Here is a 17,006-nt window from a genome sequence, read left to right on the forward strand (position 1 = left end):
ATGCTGCGTTCGGGCTGACTAAAACATTCCAATTGGAACACTGGTGCCTATCTTCACTCTGTAATGTTCAACCGTCAAATCCAACAAGAGATAAGTAATTTTCCAATAGATATTAATTATGGCAGGATTGATCCAATGTCTAGTTTAACCAGCTGTCGTCAATATGTAAGAAGTGATGGCACTCATTCTCTCACTTGTGAGCTTCAGTGATATCTTCAGCAGCTCTCTTCCAATCTCTGGCTCTTTCTTCTGGATTCTTGCCCACTGATCGCGGTCCATCAGCCAGATCACGCAATCCCTTTCCACAACAGCTGTCGCAGTTCTGTCAGTCTCTGAAAAGAAGGGCAGCTCGCCGAGCGTCGTTCCAGCAACAATGCTTTCGCATAGCCATCCTTGAGGGAGATCGTACTCGGCGCGCATGATACCACGCTCGACAAGGTAGAATCCATTGGCCTGCTCTCCACGTCGGAAGAGAACAGTTCCAGCTGGGATTTCACGCCGAGAGAAGTAGGAAGTTGCTGGGAACCAGAAGTCCTCGTTCTTGTCACTCAGGCCCTGGAAAACCTGAAGCATGAGGCGAAGAGGCTCCTTAAAACTCTGCCACTTCTTCGGGTTCTGTACATCGATGCTGCTCAAAGTATCGCGAGCGGCCTCAGCAAGATGATTGCGACGTGGTGAGTTGAAAGGTGGGTCAAATGATGAGAAACCAGACGACTTGTTTGAAGGAACATCCAAGTTCTGGGCTGACTGTGCCGATATACGTCTCAAGGAATTTATCTCTTTCTGCCGAGCGTAGAGAGTCTTGAGCAGCTCATTCTCACAACTTTCGAGGGCAGAGTTCAGGTTTGGCAACATCATGACTTCAATGCCATCGTTGCCGAGTCCAACGGCCCTCAGGTTGCGACCAAGCTGGGTCTCTGAGTCAACGCCACTCAATACGAGAACCACATCCTTGTTGTCAAGTAATCGACTGATGGTATTGAAAGCCTCGCCCGCGGAGTAGTCGAGCCCTGTCACATGCCACATATCGAGGATGAGAAACTTGATGGGTTGTGCAGTGAACGCGCTGTCCTCCAAAAGCGCCCGGATCCTCTCTTCCACGCTGACAATGGTACCAAAGAAAAGGTAACCTGTGAGTTTGGCGATGTAGATCTGTCGGCCGACCTCGTGCAGGTAACGTTGCTGGGAGGGATTGCGTCTTACAGTAGACGTAACTATATCGCCAGAGTAGTTTCCACGGATGGCGGAGACACGGGATGTTTGTAGGATTAATGACACAAATGCCAACAAAATACCGACTCCAATACCGACAACGAAGTCATGAATGCCCATGACGAGAACAATCACAACGACAGTCAGGTATTCAGCCAGCTTGAGCTTCTTGCGCGGAAGCCACAGAGCCTCGAGCAGTAGCTCGAAACCAAGATCATAGATCAAAGTGCCCACCATCATAACCGGGATATACCCAATGAGAGATGGGCCAATAACCATGATGCCGAACGTCGCCGCGGCTAACATGTAACCCGCAAGGCGGCTGTTGCCTCCAGATCGCATAAAGAAGACTGTGTTTGCATAGACGAGGTAGTTTTGAATGCTGCCAAAACAACCTGACAAGAAGTTGGAGTACCCATGAAGTCTCAACTCCTTGTCAAGATCAGCATGATCTTCGCCACAGTTAAGGGCCAAGGCAGGGACATTGATTGGGACATGCAGAATGCCGAAAAATGTCAAAGCGAGCATGGCAGGCACGCATTCAATGACTGCATCCCAGCGAACAAGGTGGAATTCTAAGTCAATAGTTAGTATAGTAGAGTGAGAGGCCTTGGAAGTGTGAACTTACTGTAGAGGGTGTAGAAATACCACCATGGCTCTCCAGAGGGAGGGCCCTCAAAGATCCAGCCATGGTCGCGCAGTGTATCAATATGCAGTGTATCCAACGCAAGTACAAAGAAATAGAAAATCAGAGGGATCGCTAGGATGAATAGCGGAAGAAAGAACTTGGATGTGATCTTGGACTGGCCATAGAACAGTATGATGGCGAGAACCAAGGGGACAACCCATAGAGGCACGGTGGCTGGATCGGAAAGCTGCTTCAAGGTGTCGAGGTTGTACTGAAGACTGCCATCGAGTCGAGCGGAAACCTCGAAGCCAGTAGCGATCAGGAACCAGCCGACGCCTCCAATGCAGCCAATTAAGATATGCCTGGGAATAAATCCGACCATATAACCAACCTTGAACCGGCCCATGAGATAGAAGACAAGTCCTGTCATCATGGCGCTAACAGAGAATGACACAATAGTTGTGGCAATCACAGCATCGGGGTTTTCTTCCCCAACAACTTCAGTGATCTTGCCTGCCATGTTGTGAAAGAAGGGGACGACTTCGATCTGGTGTGTGTTAGCGGATTTCAGTTTAAAGATGAAAGGAGTTGACTGACCAGTTCTGAGCCAACAGCGCCTTTGAATATACTGCCAGATGAAAAAGTGATTTGTGAAACAATAGTGCTAACATAAAAGACGGAAATTCCAGCAGATCCAAGGTGAGAGAATATTGGCTTTCCAAGAGGGAAAAGAATCATTCCTTCAATTGTTAGTTACTCTGTAGAGCCATGATTTTGAGAAACATACCATATGAAAGAGCATCCAAAATATTGAGTAAAAGACCAACAGAGACAGCGGGAAGACATGAGGTTGGTGTAAGAACGACATTATTCCAGAGCGCCTGGCGATCCCACTTCTTGGGGTTAACAGCAACCGATATCCTCTCCTCCATTCTGTGGCCGACTTCCACAAAACCACTAAACCATGAGGGCTTTGACTGAGCCTTTTGCCCCTCAAGGTCAGAGTAAGATCGTCGACCGCCTGAAGTCATGCGTGCGAGCAGAGGCGTTTGTTCCGTCGCATCTTCTGCGTGACTAGTTCGGCGTGGATCCTGCTCTGCTTGGTTGTCCTCGACATGATCGTCTCCATGCTGTTCATTTGAGCGATCTGGCGCAATTGATTGAGGAGGCGATCGCTTGAGAAGATTTGCCAGCACCGATGGTCCTGCATCCGCATCAAGGTCATCTTCGTTACCATCTGGTGATGGCGGCTCGGGAACTTCGAGAATTGTTTTCGAAGAACGGCCATTTTCGGCTATAGACGAGTCATCGACAGCCTCGGAGTCAATTGAGTCCTGATAAGAGACTCTTGCTCGCTGGAGGACGGACGAGTTCTGTTGTGTTTTGGGGTCGGAGAGCAAGTAGGTCGCAAGCTCAGCGGTATCCTGGCGGACGGATCGAGCGTTCTGAATACTATCAATTGGCGCTACACAGAGGTTAGAACAAGACGGAAAACGCTGATGAACAAAGATTCGGATGTAACGCACCTAGGCTGTCTCGCATAGAGCCGTGGATGAAAGATCTAATGGGTTCTCTGTGACCAGCAGCAGAGCTAGTCGAGGATGGTCTCGCAATTGGAAGATTGGGACTGTGACCATGCTGTGGAGGAGAAGTTGAGGGCTCTTCGCGAGGCAATTGAGCTTGCTCGTTGTCCCGCTGCGAAGCGGTACTCAAAGCTCTCCTCCTCCAAGGAGTAAAGTTGAGCGGCGAAGACATTGTATGTGAATTGGGCCGGCCGCAAAGGCACCTATGAGTGCAAGATGCAGCTCGTTCTAGGTGTGTCGCATGAGCAAAAGGTGGTGATAGTCTTTGTGTACTTGGGTTTGTGTTGCTGCTCCAGGGTCCAAAGAATGAAGGGTACTCAAACAATAAGGACTGAGACAAGAAACATTCCAGGTGAAGTCCTCACGTTAAAGAAAGACGGCGAAGAATTCGTGGGGAATGGAGTGACGAATGTCAATCATCTGCGATTGCGACGCAGTCAACTCACCCCCAAGCAAGGATCGGGGGTGGTGAAAGCGAGCCTGGTGGGGCGTCTCATGACACTATCAACTTATTAGTTAGGCTCAGCAACCACAACGACCGACCTGGAGCCTGCCAGCTTCAGCACAGTCCAGTCCAGTAAGGTTGTCAACGGGCAACGAAACGTGAATACGCAGAAGCTAATTTTACACTTTTCGTCTTTTTTCTTCTTTTTTTTCTTCTTTTTTTTATTTATTAATTTGGATGCCTTTATATTTACCTTTTTGAATGTATTCATTTGGTTATGCTATCACGACAGGTCCGTCGCTAGAAATCACACTATTCAATATCGTAAATCTTTTCATGATCCTGGAATCCTTGTCATGAGCCGAGACCGGCATGAACGCCGGATTCCCTGCAGTTACAGCTGCAGCTGTGGCATAATTTTTTCTTCTTGTCTCTCACATTTTTTTCTTCTCACCTGTGTTTTAGGCGACAAGACCCGCTAAGACTGACCGAGAACCCACTAACAACCGCCACAGCCAAAAAACATGTCAAACTTGGTTGCAACGGCCGCCGAGTCTGGCCGGACGGGCCGAGCGGGTTAGTGCAGGGGCAAGAGAAGTGATAAGACGCCGTTCGTTAGGTAAATCAAGATTCATTGCTTTATGTAACTCGTGTGCAGTTAAGATCATCTCTCTATCTGCAATAAAGCATATCTACGCCTATCTAGAGGCTCTAAAAATGGAGAATACATGCGGGGACGTTGAGATTTCCGCTGTCAATGAGTTCTAGGTCTGGATTGTATCAAGCATGGATTAGTTAGTTTGCTCAGACTAGGTAACTTCAAGTGTTGCCTTTTGGCTTGGGCTGAACTCTATCCAATTCAGGGCGCTATTTGTTTGTTATTGTTTTCTTCTCCTCATGGTATCCATACACTAAGTAATCGAGATATCTGATGAGTTCCGGTTCCACCACGGCTACAACTAAGCTGAGGGGAACACCCCTCGCGAGGGTTGCATTTGAACGGACAACGGAGTTCCAAGCGTGACGCTACTTCTCTCTTGTGGCTTGCAGATTGCATTGGAACTAAATTTGCAAGACAATGACGGAAAGGTGTAATAGAAGTTGCCTTAGTATATGGCAATGCTTTTACATGTGATCGTATCAATGCCATCTAGCAGGGTATAACAACACAACAGTCATGATCATTTAAACCGCCTGGCAAATCCAACGGACCATGACCCCTCAACCAAGCTTATGCAAATATCCTTGTGTTATAAGTCTTTCGACATCTCCTTGGCGAACGTAAAACTGACTGTTCTTAGTCAAAGTGATAGCCCTGCACCAGTCAGCTAAATGTCATAACACTCACAATCTTCCCGCGTATAACTCACCCGTATTCTGTTTGAATCTCTCCAGCATCCTTGATGACTCGTACGTCAATAAACAAGTCTCGTGGCGGCTCCAGGCTACCCGTGAGGTCGATGTCCGTCCATTGACCTTTGTATGCGGCTAACAAGTCACTATACTGTCGAACGTACTCCTCCTCTTGCGGGCTTAGACTGCTCGTCGCACCGCTGCTTCCTGTGCCAGAGTTGCTCGTGTCTCGTACTTGTTGGCCGGACAGATCAACCACGTCTGATCCATTCCATACCTGCTCCTCCAGCTTGTCTGTCCGTGTCCGGTGGTAGGCAAGTAAACATCTTTTGTTCCTTCGCATAGATAGATGGTTCACGAGAAGCGTGCAGGAAACTGCCTGGTCGGCGCTGGGGTCGAATGAACCCTGGAAAGGCTCGAGAAGTTCTCCCACATCTTTGTCGAGGTCCCTCACTTCGCGTGTCACGGCGCGGACGATCTCGGTCTGGTAAGGCGGTAGATGTGCCAAGTTCTGCGTTCGTTTGGCATGTTGGACCTGGCATCATAAGTCAGAGCTGGCTAGGTGCGGTGCAGTGTGGTGCGCTGCGCTGCAAAGGGAAGAATACCAGCTTGTTGCCCAAGTCTCCATACATGGTGCAGCTGGCCCGAGTATGTGTGCGCTCAAGTGTCTGTGTTGTCTATCTGCATATCCCGACTGTCATCGATTCGAAAGACACAAAATTCGTATGATGTTCTGAGAATGGCGGTCTAGTTACGTTCTGGGCTATGACATCTTCATTTGAGCGGTAGCATCAAAAATGCAATAGTGTCGCGTTGTCTAGGATGAACTTGACCGCGATTAGTGGGCTCCATCAACGCGCTCGCCAAGTCTTAATTACCCCGCCATCACATGGCCCAGAACGGATACGCATTGCCCAACATGCAGCTTTTACACAGATTTGCCCCTCATCAACATTCCATGCCTAAAAATAATAATGGTGGCGGGGCAAGAATTTTCTACTCTGATGTGGGCACGTTGAGGGTAAAATGTTCATCATTGGCTTCACGGGTAGATTACCGGATTATCATGTTTTGATCTATCATTTTTTGTTTTTATTTTCATCTATGTTTGGTGCGAAGGTGCAGGATTCATGATTTTTTCCGCCTTTTACGTAGCTCATTTGAAAATCATAAGATCCCATTGGTCATCAATCCTCGCCGTCGTGCCTCATCATAAGTTGACATTGCTAACGCAGGCTTTTTACAGCTTCTGCATGGCAGCAACGTCAGTGGACTGGACGTAGTCCTCGAACTCCTGGATCTCCTCCTCAAGGTCGGCGACGGAGATCTTCTCATCCTCAACAACGAGGTTGATCTGGAGCTTCTTGACACCAAAACCAACGGGGACGAGCTTGGAAGCACCCCAAGTCAGACCGTCCTTCTCAATAGAACGGACGGCAGCCTCGAGAGCAGCCATGTCAGTCTCGTCATCTGGAGATTGTTAGCATAATGACATCTATGTTATTTGTAGTGGAATAAACTTACCCCAAGGCTTAACGTCAAGAGTGACGACGGACTTGGCGATGGTCTTGGGCTTGTTCTCCTTCTTCTTGCGGTACTCAGCAAGGCGCTCCTCGCGGACGCGAGCGGCCTCAGCATCCTCCTCCTCATCGTCGCTACCGAACAGGTCGACATCGTCGTCCTCCTCAGCGGCGGCCTCCTCAGCCTTCTCAGGGGCCTTGGCGGGGTTGAGGGTCACCTCAGCGGAGCCGGGACCGTAGGTGCTGTAGGGAGCAGAAGCATCACCGGGAAGGGTGGCGAACTGGCTCTCGTAGCTGGCGATGTGCTTGTACCATCGAGCGGCGTGGGGGTAGCTCTCGCCGGAGGGGGGGCCGGAGAGAGCCTTGAAGGCAGCAACATCAGCCTGAGAGGCAGATTGGCTGACACATGTTAGCACATAGTCTTGACAAAACAGTCGAGAAGTAAAAATAGTGTGTTTGAAAACAGCTCAGAGTTGCACAAGTGCTTGTTGCTTCGTCAAACGGCGGGTCTTGAGTCCACCTCCGAAACACGGACCAATTTGTCTCATCACAGAAGTTTTGCATCGAGAGGGAAATGCGAAGGAAAATCAGGGAGAAGAAAATACATACCCAACAATGTAAGAGCGGGTGCTCAACCAGCTGTTGAGCACTGAGTTCAACTGTCAGTGTCCATGTCCATGGCGCGGAAACGAGAGGCGCAGAAATATCAGGCCAGGGACATACCGTGAGCTCCAGTTTCGGAAAGGAGGTCGGTGAAGCCCATTTTGAAGGATGTGAAGAGTTGATTCGAAAAGAAGAGAAAGGTCGGGTATTTGTAGAGCTGGGAGAGTTGCGAGAAAGAAATTGGGTTGTCTGGTCGATGTCCAAGGTGGGGTTTATGAGATTTTTCACCTAATTTGCTTTGACTGGGTCACCCTGCGAAGGGTGCAACGGATTAATTACATCCGCGGACCGACCTTCAAGCGTCATGGGCTAAGGTGCAGGTGGGTCTAGAGCTCTGTTAGGTAAGTGCCAGACTACATACCACAGCTTGACGACGTAAGAGCTTCTGCAGCCTTGTCAACCAAAGTTACTTTCTGAACACTTTTACAGATACCTTCGACATAATCGACCACAATTCTTTCCATCTTTGGCAATCAACAAATCCCCAACATGCCAATCTCACCAATCCTCACATTCAAGGCCGGCCAGTGCGAGGTCGATGTATGACAGCTCACCCGCGCTCAAGATCCTAGTAGCATCCACTAACTTGACTCTCCAGACCTCTTCCAAGCCTTACAAGGTGAAGCCGCAATCTGAGCCTGGTTACATCTACCTATACTCCGAAGATGGTAGGTCCTCGACTTTTTTTTGGTGTCATTGATACTATGACTGATGGTGAACCCAGATCTTGTCCATTTCTGCTGGCGCAAGCGCACCGAGCCACTCGACAACCCCGAGCTGGACCTGATCATGGTTCCCACCGATGGCAGCTTCACTCCCTACGAATCTACAACATCTTCCGAGCCCACCTCCAAGACTGATGGTCGCATTTTCGTCCTCAAGTTCTCTTCGTCATCCCAACGACACATCTTCTGGCTACAGTCAAAGCCCCAGAGCGAGAACGGAGACGCAGCCTACTACAGCCCTCGTGATCGCAAGATCGGCGATATCGTTAATCGATTGCTGCAGGGTGAGGAAGTTGAGGTGGCTGAGGAAATGGCCACCGTCCGCAACGATGACCAAGACGACGATGAGGACGAGGCCATGGAGGATGCCGATAACCAGCGCCCCCGAGAGCAACGAGGCAGTGGAGGCGCGGGACCTGATGCTACAGGAGGAGATGTCCGCGAGGAGGGCGAGGGCTCGCGAGAGGGTGGAGCTGATGGTGCTAGAGCGTAGGTGAATCCCTTTGCTTGGCTGAACAGAACGGCATGCGTGCATATGTTGGAATTGGAGTTTAGACCTAGATCTGGGACCGCAGTTTAAACTGTATAAAGCTAGTTTTCTTCGCTGCGAGAGGAGAATAGGGAACTAGTGTCCTGGCGCTCCGTCTATGACATCAACTTTGAAATGTGACAGCGCTGACGTTGTCTCAGGGTCTCTTCTTCAGCCCCTGGCACCGATGCCTCTGCTGCTGTGAGGAGCTTCCTTGACTCCCTTCGAGGTCAATCAGGCATCTCTGGCGGGCAGCAACAGCAACAAAGTGCCGATAAAGCGTACCCATACCTTAACCATCTGCTTCCGACCTCCATTACGGTACCAATGATCGATTCAGCCCCCGAGGAGTTTGCCGATACATTAATCAGCTTCCTACCGCCTGCTGTCATCGTTCTTGCAAGTGGCTCTGCCAGTGCTGTTGATGGCAAATCAGACCCACCAGCTGCGACTGTGGAAGCTGCCAAGGCATCTCTCTCACTCGACGACAAGCGAACGCTGTTGAAGAAGGTGTTGCGAAGCCCTCAGTTCAACCAGGCTCTGGCAAGCCTCACCATGGCTATTCGTGATGGTGGTTTGCCTAGCATTGCCGATGCTCTTAGTGTCAAGGTGCAGGATGGCGGATATCTACGGGGTAGTGGCATGCCCTTGGGTGGCGGTCAGGCTGTCGAGGCATTCGTGAATGGAGTGAAGAAGACTGTCGAGGAGGAGAAGAAATGAATTAGATGAGCCTACCTAACTGGTAGTACCTTTGTTCTCGAAGCATCTACAACGGCGTTTTCTCACGTTACTCTGATAAAGGTCGATCCTTATACAATCGTTGGCGTTATACGGTTGAAGACTGGGGCTCATTTCCCTCCCAGAGATTCTAGAAACATGAATAGACTCATCCATTGAGAAGACGTATTTTTACTCAAATTCCAAATAAATAAATAAAACACGAGCACTTCAACACTATTTCAGATAAATCGTGCTATAAATACCTAGGAAAGGTTCGACGTAGATAATTGATTTGGTGGGGCTTTGACCTGTTGCCCAGGCGCCACTATAGGTAGTTAGTACCTACGTCGAGTCAAGACCCAGTTGAAGACGCATACTGACGTACAGCGGTGCGCGCCTCAGGGTATTCTCAACTATCCTAACTTAGCTCATTAACACCCAAAATTTGTACCTCGATCTTGATTTTTCAGTCGCATTGCCAATACACTTTGTCTTTTGCTTCCTCAATCATCTCACATTCGTCGCGATGGACCTGCCGTTCCCTATAGACCCTCGCGAGTTCGACAGCGATGATCGCATATCGTTTTCCAAGCTCGACAAGAAGTTCATCGCGGTTCATGACGATGGCAACGAGTACGAATTCGACGCCGATTCTAAGCGATGGATTCTTGCAGATGAAGAGCCATTGGAACCACCAGTAACTGACGTGTATGATGATTTCGCCGAGTTTGCATCAAACGAAGCTGCAGAGGACGGGTCAAGGAAGCGCAAAAATGGGTCGGGTCAGGATTCTGAGGTATGTTCCTATCACCACTTCGTCCTGGCAGTCTTGCTGCGCGCAGATCGATGAACCACAACCTAACCCTCTGAGTAGACTCCCGAACCATCCAAACCATCACGGCCAAACAAGAAGCAAAAAGCACCTCCGCAACCCAAACAAAACACAGCTGTGTATGTCACCGGTTTACCTCCCGATACAACTGTCGAGGAAGTGCACGATCTCTTCTCACGAAAGGGCGGTGTTATTGCGGAGGAAATTGATAGCGGTGCACCGCGAATCAAGCTTTACAATGATGCCGACGGCAACTTCAAGGGCGATGCTCTGATTGTCTTCTTCAAGCCCCAAAGCGTCGAGATGGCCATCATGCTTCTTGACGATACAGATTTCAGGATTACTGCGAGCGGCACGCACGAGGGTCGGATAAAAGTACAAGCTGCCGATTCGAGCTACAAAAAGGTCAAATACGACCAAGAACCTGGTGCTGGTGGAGAGAAGAGCAACGGCGCAGCTGAGCGCAAGCCACAGAACAACCGCGACAGGCAAAAGATTATTAAGAAAACCCAGAAGCTGGATGCAAAGCTGGCTGACTGGGATGATGATCTGCCGTACCCGGGACAGCCGGAGGCAGCGACCAAGTGGGACAAGCTTGTGATTCTTCGGCACATGTTTACACTGGAAGAGCTCGAGGAGGACCCTGCTGCTCTTTTGGAGATCAAGGAAGATATCCGAGAAGAATGCGCCAAGCTGGGAACAGTGACGAACGTTGTGCTGTTTGACCAAGAGCCTGAAGGCATTGTCTCGGTCAAGTTCAAAGACACAGCATCGGCCCACGCATGCATTAATCTTATGCACGGGAGAAGATTTGATGGTCGAACGGTGGAGGCTTTCCTGGCAACAGGAAAGGAAAAGTTTAACAAATCAAAGGATGAGGAGAACCATGAGGACTCGGATTAGAAGCGTTGAGTTCCGCAATATACGCTTGGAAGATAAGTCTCGATTAGAATGTAAGATACCCATAACTCAAGTTTAGACACACAAAAAAGGCCTGCGCAATACTTTCAGAGCTCAAAACAATCATTTCCAGATTCCGGTTTATACGCCCAACTCGATTTACGTTTACATGGATTTGGGACTGATGCCCATTTCAAGTTCTTCGGCGACTGTATACCATATAGCAGCCTCAATTATGTTGCAGATCACCTGTAGCTCTTCGTCGTCTAGTTTCATTATTGTTAGTCATTTCTTTACTTTCCTGGGTATATCTCGATTGCCTGAAAGCAAATCTCACCTCGTGGGGCGTAAACCATGACAAAGTCTGGAGAGACTGGGCTCTTGATAAATCGGCCTGTCCAAGCCAGTGGATGTCTTTGGCCCCAGCCTTTTTCCAACACCTCTTTGATATCATCAGGGTGCAGACACATGTGCATGGAGTGATCTGAGTCATGGATATGGCAGATCTCACCTTGACAGCTTGTCTGTACAGGATGTCTGGCGAATAATGCCAAGCCATGCTTCTCAACGCACGACCTCTCGGTGCCGAACTTCTTTGGGTTACGGTTTGCCAGCTTTGCCATGGACCAGCGGACAGATCGGTAGCATTCGTAAGATCCGTGTTGGTCGAGTTGTCGTTGGGGAGCAATTCCAGCAACGGTAGGGCGTGGACCTGCGCGGTATGGGAGCCGTTGGCGATGGAGGACACCTGACGTTGGGAGGCGCAGAGGATCAGGTTCTGGCGCATCGTATGGGTTTCTTAGGGCCCAAATACGAAACCAGGATATACGAAGGTAGCCGGCAAAGGTTGAAGGTGTGCCACCGGGGCCCAAGTTGAGGAAGTTCACGTAATCGTTGTGAACTAGTAGGACAACGGGGACGAGAGCCACGAGAGCTTGGGCATGGTATGCATCAAGAAAGTGAATAAGTAGGACAAGGGTGATGGAAGACAAGAATATGTTTTTTCCATCAAGAGTCACCGAGATGGGTTGTTGGCGAAGAGCATGTGAAAGCTTGAGTGACTCGAGCTCTGCTTCACCCTGAAGATGTGGAGGAGGAGAAGCCAACGTCTCTGTGGAAGTGATTGCAACAGATGACATTTTCAGGATAATGGATTATACAGTGCTTGGATACAATATGTGCTGAACGTCAAGATAAATTTGCAACCGCAATGTCACCTGTAGTGTGTGTGGTTGGTAGGGTATTTGGGGGAGCTTGGGGATGCCGTGTAAGTGTGGTGCGATACTGATGAGAGAGGTAGAGGAGGTCCTCTCAACTTTATACAAGCATTGACAATGACAATGATCGACCTTGCAACGTAACCTGGGGTAAGATAAGCCAGGTTCAGCTGATCCTCGTATCATATGCGGAGCCCACTGCAGTAGAATCTCACAAACTGAGGAGGGAAGAAGGCAAACCAAGAACCGGAGACGGTGAAAGGGACAACGGGAGGGGATCGTCATATGATGTCCCTCCAGGAGCATAAGCTAGGGAATAGTCGAGAAGCCATGGACCAACCAATTCAAGCCCATATGCAATGGGTACTTTATTGCACAGCTGCCTCTTCTCTTGGTTGGAATTCTGCTTGGCGAGTTGCACCCTTTTATGACGTTCAATGCGAAGACAGCATACGTCTAAGTGGTAGTGAGTTTTATTTTAGACATATCACATCGAGACACTATACATTGAATGATTATCCTGTTCAAGAATAATAACAAAAATACAATATCACAAAGTCACAAAGTCACGAGGCACGAAACAAACCTTGAAAGAACAGGGCTCTGTATGGCTGAGACATTGAAAGCTAGCGTGTTGATATGCTGCAGCCGCCTGCGGGGCATGACGTTCAATTGAAAGCTTGAGAATCCGATCAACAGTCTTACTTCAGTGCCGTCTTACCTTTTGTAAACCTTCCTCCTTGAGGAACTAATGCGCCGCTCAACCATGACATAGTTAGGTAGTTTTAGACAGATCTTCCACCTAGCGATCCAGCCTGGAGTGGCACAACCGTATAAGCCAAGTTTGCCAAAGACTACCCTGGACGAGGCGATAAGATGGTGGTCAGCGGAATATCTAGGCGCTATCTAAACAGCGGCATACCTGGATTTATACTTATTCGTATGAATCCTCAGCAAAAATACGCCGTAGATTATCATGGATTCCTTGTTTTTTCGGATCCTTCCAGTAATTCCTTGGTCTATCGTTCGACAAAGGCAAATTGCTTGAACTGACTCGTTGGCAGAAGCAAACTCGACAGTTCGCTCGCTAATAAATTTGACTACGACACAACGCAGTAAAGTCAGCCAAGAGAGTACGAATTGAAACCAAAAGGCCCACGTTCAATACAAAATACCGAATTGCTCTTTCAGCAGCCATTCATTGGTTACTTCAGATTAAGGCCGTAATGCCACATCGATAGCTGACGTTTGTGTTCGTGTCTGCGCCTAAGCTCGAGGTTGCTCAGCAACAACCGGATCCGTAACAAAACAAACCAACGAATGACGGAGCTCGAATCATGGGTCAACCACCAACTAAGAGCGGTCTAAAGAGCTGCAAGGCAACATCCTTCAACACTTTCTGCTCCTCATGACAACTTTTTACAGCAGTCTGATATTCAATTCAATTCAATTGTTTCCTTTCGTTAAGCGTTATCAATTCCTTTTCGGCAATTAGGAGTACATATCACAAATAGATAACCCTGCCGTCAGGGCGAAAGGGTCAGTTCCGAGACTTCCATGACATTCCTCTCATGCCTGCTAACATTACTTTCCCAGACATAAAATTATATCCCATCATGGGGGGCCTACTAAAGAACCCTCTGCGACCTCGTGAGCCAAAGCTCCCACTATACCAAAAAGTCAACTCCCCAAACAAAGAACGATTTTCAGACGACGACTACTCCTCCGATGGGGACAGCGACTATGAAGATGAGCCATACTCACCTGAGAGCTCTTCGGCGGGCTCTTCAAGACATACGTCGGGATCTGCAAACAGCGGACTCTTGATGCTCCCCAGTCACCAGAAGAAGCCCCTCCCTCTCAGAAGAAGAATTGCCAAAGTGTATCCCTACAGAGTGCCAAACAAGGTCACCCGCTACTTGTTCTGCACAGTGATATCCCTCATCATTATTATGGTCCTGAGTCTGGTTCGCGCGAGCCAGGTTGAAAACTGGAAGGTTGCCAACGGCAAAGTCGACAACAGACCACCACCGCCTCCACCTGCCTGGGAAAAGTTTCCTTTCCTGGAGAGATATTATGGCGGACTTAAGACCCTGGTTAACTTCAACGAGCTCAAGCCCGAGTGGCCTCATGTCAAGAACGAACCTGAGATGCTGGGTGAGGGTAACGACTGGAACAAGCAAAACGAGATCAAGAGCGGCAAGAACAGTGACAAGGATAAGGACAAGGACAGTGACGAGACCGACAAGGCCGCTACCGAAGAGATTGAAGCTGAGGCTCAAGGCACCAAGACTCCCAAGAAGGAGGCCAGAGATGAATCCAAGCCCAAGGACGACTCTGCGGATAAAAAGGAGGACAAGCCGAAAGACGACCCCAAAGCCACCAAGGCAAAGCTCCCCAAGAGCAACGATTGGAGTGGTTACGCCAACAAGACCAAGGAGACAGACATGCAAGAATGCTTCCTGGATGTTGACGGTAAGGTCCGAGTCCCACAGCTGCGATACTACAATGGCCGCCCGCAAGGATTCCCTGAGCACGCTGTTGGATCTTACGAGGTTTTGGACCTACCGGAGGACATTTGTTTCGATCGCTACGGTCGCTATGGCCCCTACGGATTTGGCTACTCTTCACGTAATGGTGGCCTCAGCGTTGGTGAGCATGGCCTGAAGGAGGGCTCAGATGCTGTCTGGGAGAACACACCCCGTGTTGATTATCGACATATCGACTGGGCTGATGTTCAGCGACGCTGCTTCAAGACCAACCAGGCTCGCTTTAAAGAGGTGCCTGAGAAGATTCAGACTCCTCATGGATTCTTTGCTCATGAGCCCAAGCCAAAGGCTCTGCCTAGCTCTACCCTCATGCGTCGTGGTGTCGAAGACGAGAAGCCCAATACTGTAAAGGAGACTCCTACCTCCAAGGTTGAAAGTGCCAAGACCGAGGCGGCCCAGCCCAAACAGACTGACTCCGAAGAGATCAAGTCCAATGTTTCCAAGGTCGACGAGTCAAAGACAGTCGAGTCCAATGTTAACACTTCAAAGGCTGCGGCGACCAAGGTTGCTGAGGTCTCCAAGTCTGAAACCCCAAAGCCCAAAGAAACCACTACCCAGAAGTCTCAACCCGAGAAGTCCAAGGTCGATGACGACGAGGAGTCAGAGAACGATGTGCCGGAAGTCCCCAAAGTTGAGTCACCCAAGCCATCTGGAGCCGGATTGTCACGAACAGCTGTCGTTGTGCGCTGCTGGGACGAGTACAACTGGCGCGAAGATGACATTGCCCACCTTCGATCTCTCATTACTGAGCTTGCCATCACTTCTGGTGGTCGTTATGACATCCATCTGCTGGTCCAGGTCAAGAATGAAGCCGCTCATCCTGTTTGGGCAGACGAACGAATCTACCAAGAACGTATTGAAGAGTCTATTCCCGAAGAGTTCCGCGGCCTTGTGACCCTGTGGTCGGAGACTCAGATGCTCGCTCTCTACCAAGGCATCTACGACCACTTCTCTCGTGGCCCTGACCTGCCCGTTCATGGAGTGTACCGCGGTCTTTCTATGGCCATGCAGTACTTTGCCCACAAGCACCCCGAGTACGACTACTTCTGGCAGTGGGAGATGGATGTGCGTTATACCGGTCACTACTACGATCTTTTTAGCAAGGTCGAGGGCTGGTCCAAGGCTCAGCCCCGCAAGGGTCTCTGGGAGCGCAACTCCCGCTTCTACTTCCCCAGCATCCACGGCACCTGGGAGGATTTCTCGCAGATGTCTCGTGTTCAGAGCCAGATGGGTGTCGTTGGTGCTGACAATGTGTGGAAGGGCGTTCATGGTCTCGACGGCAAGACTCCTGACCAAGACACCAAGGGCCACCGTACTGTCTGGGGACCTCTTCGCCCCAAGGACGATGACGACTGGTTTGAGCCTGGTAATGATCCCGTTGCTCCCACCTCTTATGAGAAGGATCACTACCAATGGGGTGTTGGCGAGGAAGCTGATTACATTGCGCTCAACCCCATGTTCAACCCTGATGGCACAACCTGGGGTTTAAAGGATGATATTACAGGCTTCAACCGATCAGAGGGTCTTCCTCCTCGCCGCGCCAACATCATCACCACTTCGCGCATGTCCCGCCGACTTTTGACAACCATGCACAAGATGACTGCCTTCAAAAAGCAATTCGCCTTCCCTGAGATGTGGCCTGCCACTGTTGCTCTGCAGCACGGCTACAAGGCTGTCTCAGTCCCTCACCCCGTCTATGTTGACCGAACCTGGCCTCCAGCTTACATGGCTCAAGTCTTCAACAACGGCCGCGATGGCACAAGCGGTGGCTCTCGCACCAGTATCTTCGGCGATCGTGAGCACAATATGCACGGTCTCTCATGGTTCTATAATTCAGGCTTTGCGCCAAACATGTACCGTCGCTGGTTGGGCCTTCGAGTCAACAACGACGGTGGTGAAGAGTTTGAGGGCACTGAGGATCAGAGCAAGAAGGGCAAGGGAGTCGGCAACATGCGCGGTGGTGAGGGTAGAATGTGTCTGCCTCCTATGCTGCTACATCCTGTCAAGGATGTGGAGTTGCCTGTTGAAGCTCCTAAAGCTGAAGCTGAAGAGGGCAAAGCCCCCCAGTCTGATCCTGGAGCCTAAACCACCCTTTCCCTTTTTTACATAGAGGACTCCAAGAGTCATGTA

General features: G+C 49.7%; 8 protein-coding genes across 8 annotated transcripts; 4 read left to right on the plus strand and 4 right to left on the minus strand.

The window, feature by feature from the left end:
* Positions 1-144: 144 nt before the first annotated feature.
* FGSG_01006 (uncharacterized protein) lies at positions 145-3,595 on the minus strand (the record flags this gene model as incomplete). The annotated part of the gene is made up of 5 exons (XM_011318456.1): positions 145-1,787; positions 1,841-2,387; positions 2,438-2,580; positions 2,628-3,305; positions 3,367-3,595. The coding sequence occupies 5 exons, from the start codon at positions 3,593-3,595 to the stop codon at positions 145-147; spliced, it is 3,240 nt and encodes a 1,079-aa protein (XP_011316758.1).
* A 1,381-nt stretch (positions 3,596-4,976) lies between these two features.
* FGSG_01007 (DNA replication complex GINS protein PSF1) lies at positions 4,977-5,959 on the minus strand. The gene is made up of 3 exons (XM_011318457.1): positions 5,827-5,959; positions 5,239-5,756; positions 4,977-5,183 (listed from the first exon to the last, which is right to left on the minus strand). Exons 1-3 carry the CDS (start codon positions 5,851-5,853, stop codon positions 5,090-5,092), a joined length of 639 nt encoding a protein of 212 aa, XP_011316759.1. The 5' UTR covers positions 5,854-5,959; the 3' UTR covers positions 4,977-5,089.
* Positions 5,960-6,286: 327 nt separating this feature from the next.
* Positions 6,287-7,625, minus strand: FGSG_01008 (elongation factor 1-beta). Its single transcript, XM_011318458.1, has 4 exons — positions 7,465-7,625; positions 7,351-7,390; positions 6,746-7,140; positions 6,287-6,691 (listed from the first exon to the last, which is right to left on the minus strand). Exons 1-4 carry the CDS (start codon positions 7,502-7,504, stop codon positions 6,462-6,464), a joined length of 705 nt encoding a protein of 234 aa, XP_011316760.1. The 5' UTR covers positions 7,505-7,625; the 3' UTR covers positions 6,287-6,461.
* Positions 7,626-7,765: 140 nt separating this feature from the next.
* On the plus strand, positions 7,766-8,733 carry FGSG_11882 (uncharacterized protein). The gene is made up of 3 exons (XM_011318459.1): positions 7,766-7,944; positions 8,003-8,072; positions 8,129-8,733. The coding sequence occupies exons 1-3, from the start codon at positions 7,894-7,896 to the stop codon at positions 8,620-8,622; spliced, it is 615 nt and encodes a 204-aa protein (XP_011316761.1). The 5' UTR covers positions 7,766-7,893; the 3' UTR covers positions 8,623-8,733.
* A 252-nt stretch (positions 8,734-8,985) lies between these two features.
* Positions 8,986-9,378, plus strand: FGSG_11883 (uncharacterized protein; the record flags this gene model as incomplete). The annotated part of the gene is made up of 1 exon (XM_011318460.1): positions 8,986-9,378. The coding sequence occupies one exon, from the start codon at positions 8,986-8,988 to the stop codon at positions 9,376-9,378; it is 393 nt and encodes a 130-aa protein (XP_011316762.1).
* A 526-nt stretch (positions 9,379-9,904) lies between these two features.
* FGSG_01010 (uncharacterized protein) lies at positions 9,905-11,113 on the plus strand (the record flags this gene model as incomplete). Its single annotated transcript, XM_011318461.1, has 2 exons — positions 9,905-10,174; positions 10,253-11,113. 2 exons carry the CDS (start codon positions 9,905-9,907, stop codon positions 11,111-11,113), a joined length of 1,131 nt encoding a protein of 376 aa, XP_011316763.1.
* A 162-nt stretch (positions 11,114-11,275) lies between these two features.
* On the minus strand, positions 11,276-12,249 carry FGSG_01011 (uncharacterized protein; the record flags this gene model as incomplete). Its single annotated transcript, XM_011318462.1, has 2 exons — positions 11,276-11,376; positions 11,448-12,249. 2 exons carry the CDS (start codon positions 12,247-12,249, stop codon positions 11,276-11,278), a joined length of 903 nt encoding a protein of 300 aa, XP_011316764.1.
* Positions 12,250-13,943: 1,694 nt separating this feature from the next.
* FGSG_01012 (uncharacterized protein) lies at positions 13,944-16,961 on the plus strand (the record flags this gene model as incomplete). Its single annotated transcript, XM_011318463.1, has 1 exon — positions 13,944-16,961. The coding sequence occupies one exon, from the start codon at positions 13,944-13,946 to the stop codon at positions 16,959-16,961; it is 3,018 nt and encodes a 1,005-aa protein (XP_011316765.1).
* Positions 16,962-17,006: the final 45 nt, after the last annotated feature.

Source organism: Fusarium graminearum, chromosome 1 (genome assembly GCF_000240135.3).
Source record: "Fusarium graminearum PH-1 chromosome 1, whole genome shotgun sequence".
NCBI lineage: Eukaryota > Fungi > Ascomycota > Sordariomycetes > Hypocreales > Nectriaceae > Fusarium > Fusarium graminearum.

Bases quoted from the DNA above. Each gene is read 5' to 3' on its own strand.
- FGSG_01007 (XM_011318457.1), bottom strand. From the start codon at position 5,853: ATGTATGGAGACTTGGGCAACAAGCTG. The intron at 5,757-5,826 runs GTATTCTTCCCT...TTATGATGCCAG, and splicing joins GAGACTTGGGCAACAAGCTG to GTCCAACATGCCAAACGAAC. The intron at 5,184-5,238 runs GTGAGTTATACG...TGACTGGTGCAG, and splicing joins GAGATTCAAACAGAATACGG to GGCTATCACTTTGACTAAGA.
- FGSG_01008 (XM_011318458.1), bottom strand. From the start codon at position 7,504: ATGGGCTTCACCGACCTCCTTTCCGAAACTGGAGCTCACG. The intron at 7,391-7,464 runs GTATGTCCCTGG...AGTTGAACTCAG, and splicing joins TTCCGAAACTGGAGCTCACG to TGCTCAACAGCTGGTTGAGC. The intron at 7,141-7,350 runs GTATGTATTTTC...AACATGTGTCAG, and splicing joins ACCCGCTCTTACATTGTTGG to CCAATCTGCCTCTCAGGCTG.
- FGSG_11882 (XM_011318459.1), top strand. From the start codon at position 7,894: ATGCCAATCTCACCAATCCTCACATTCAAGGCCGGCCAGTGCGAGGTC. The intron at 7,945-8,002 runs GTATGACAGCTC...TTGACTCTCCAG, and splicing joins CCGGCCAGTGCGAGGTCGAT to ACCTCTTCCAAGCCTTACAA. The intron at 8,073-8,128 runs GTAGGTCCTCGA...TGGTGAACCCAG, and splicing joins CTACCTATACTCCGAAGATG to ATCTTGTCCATTTCTGCTGG.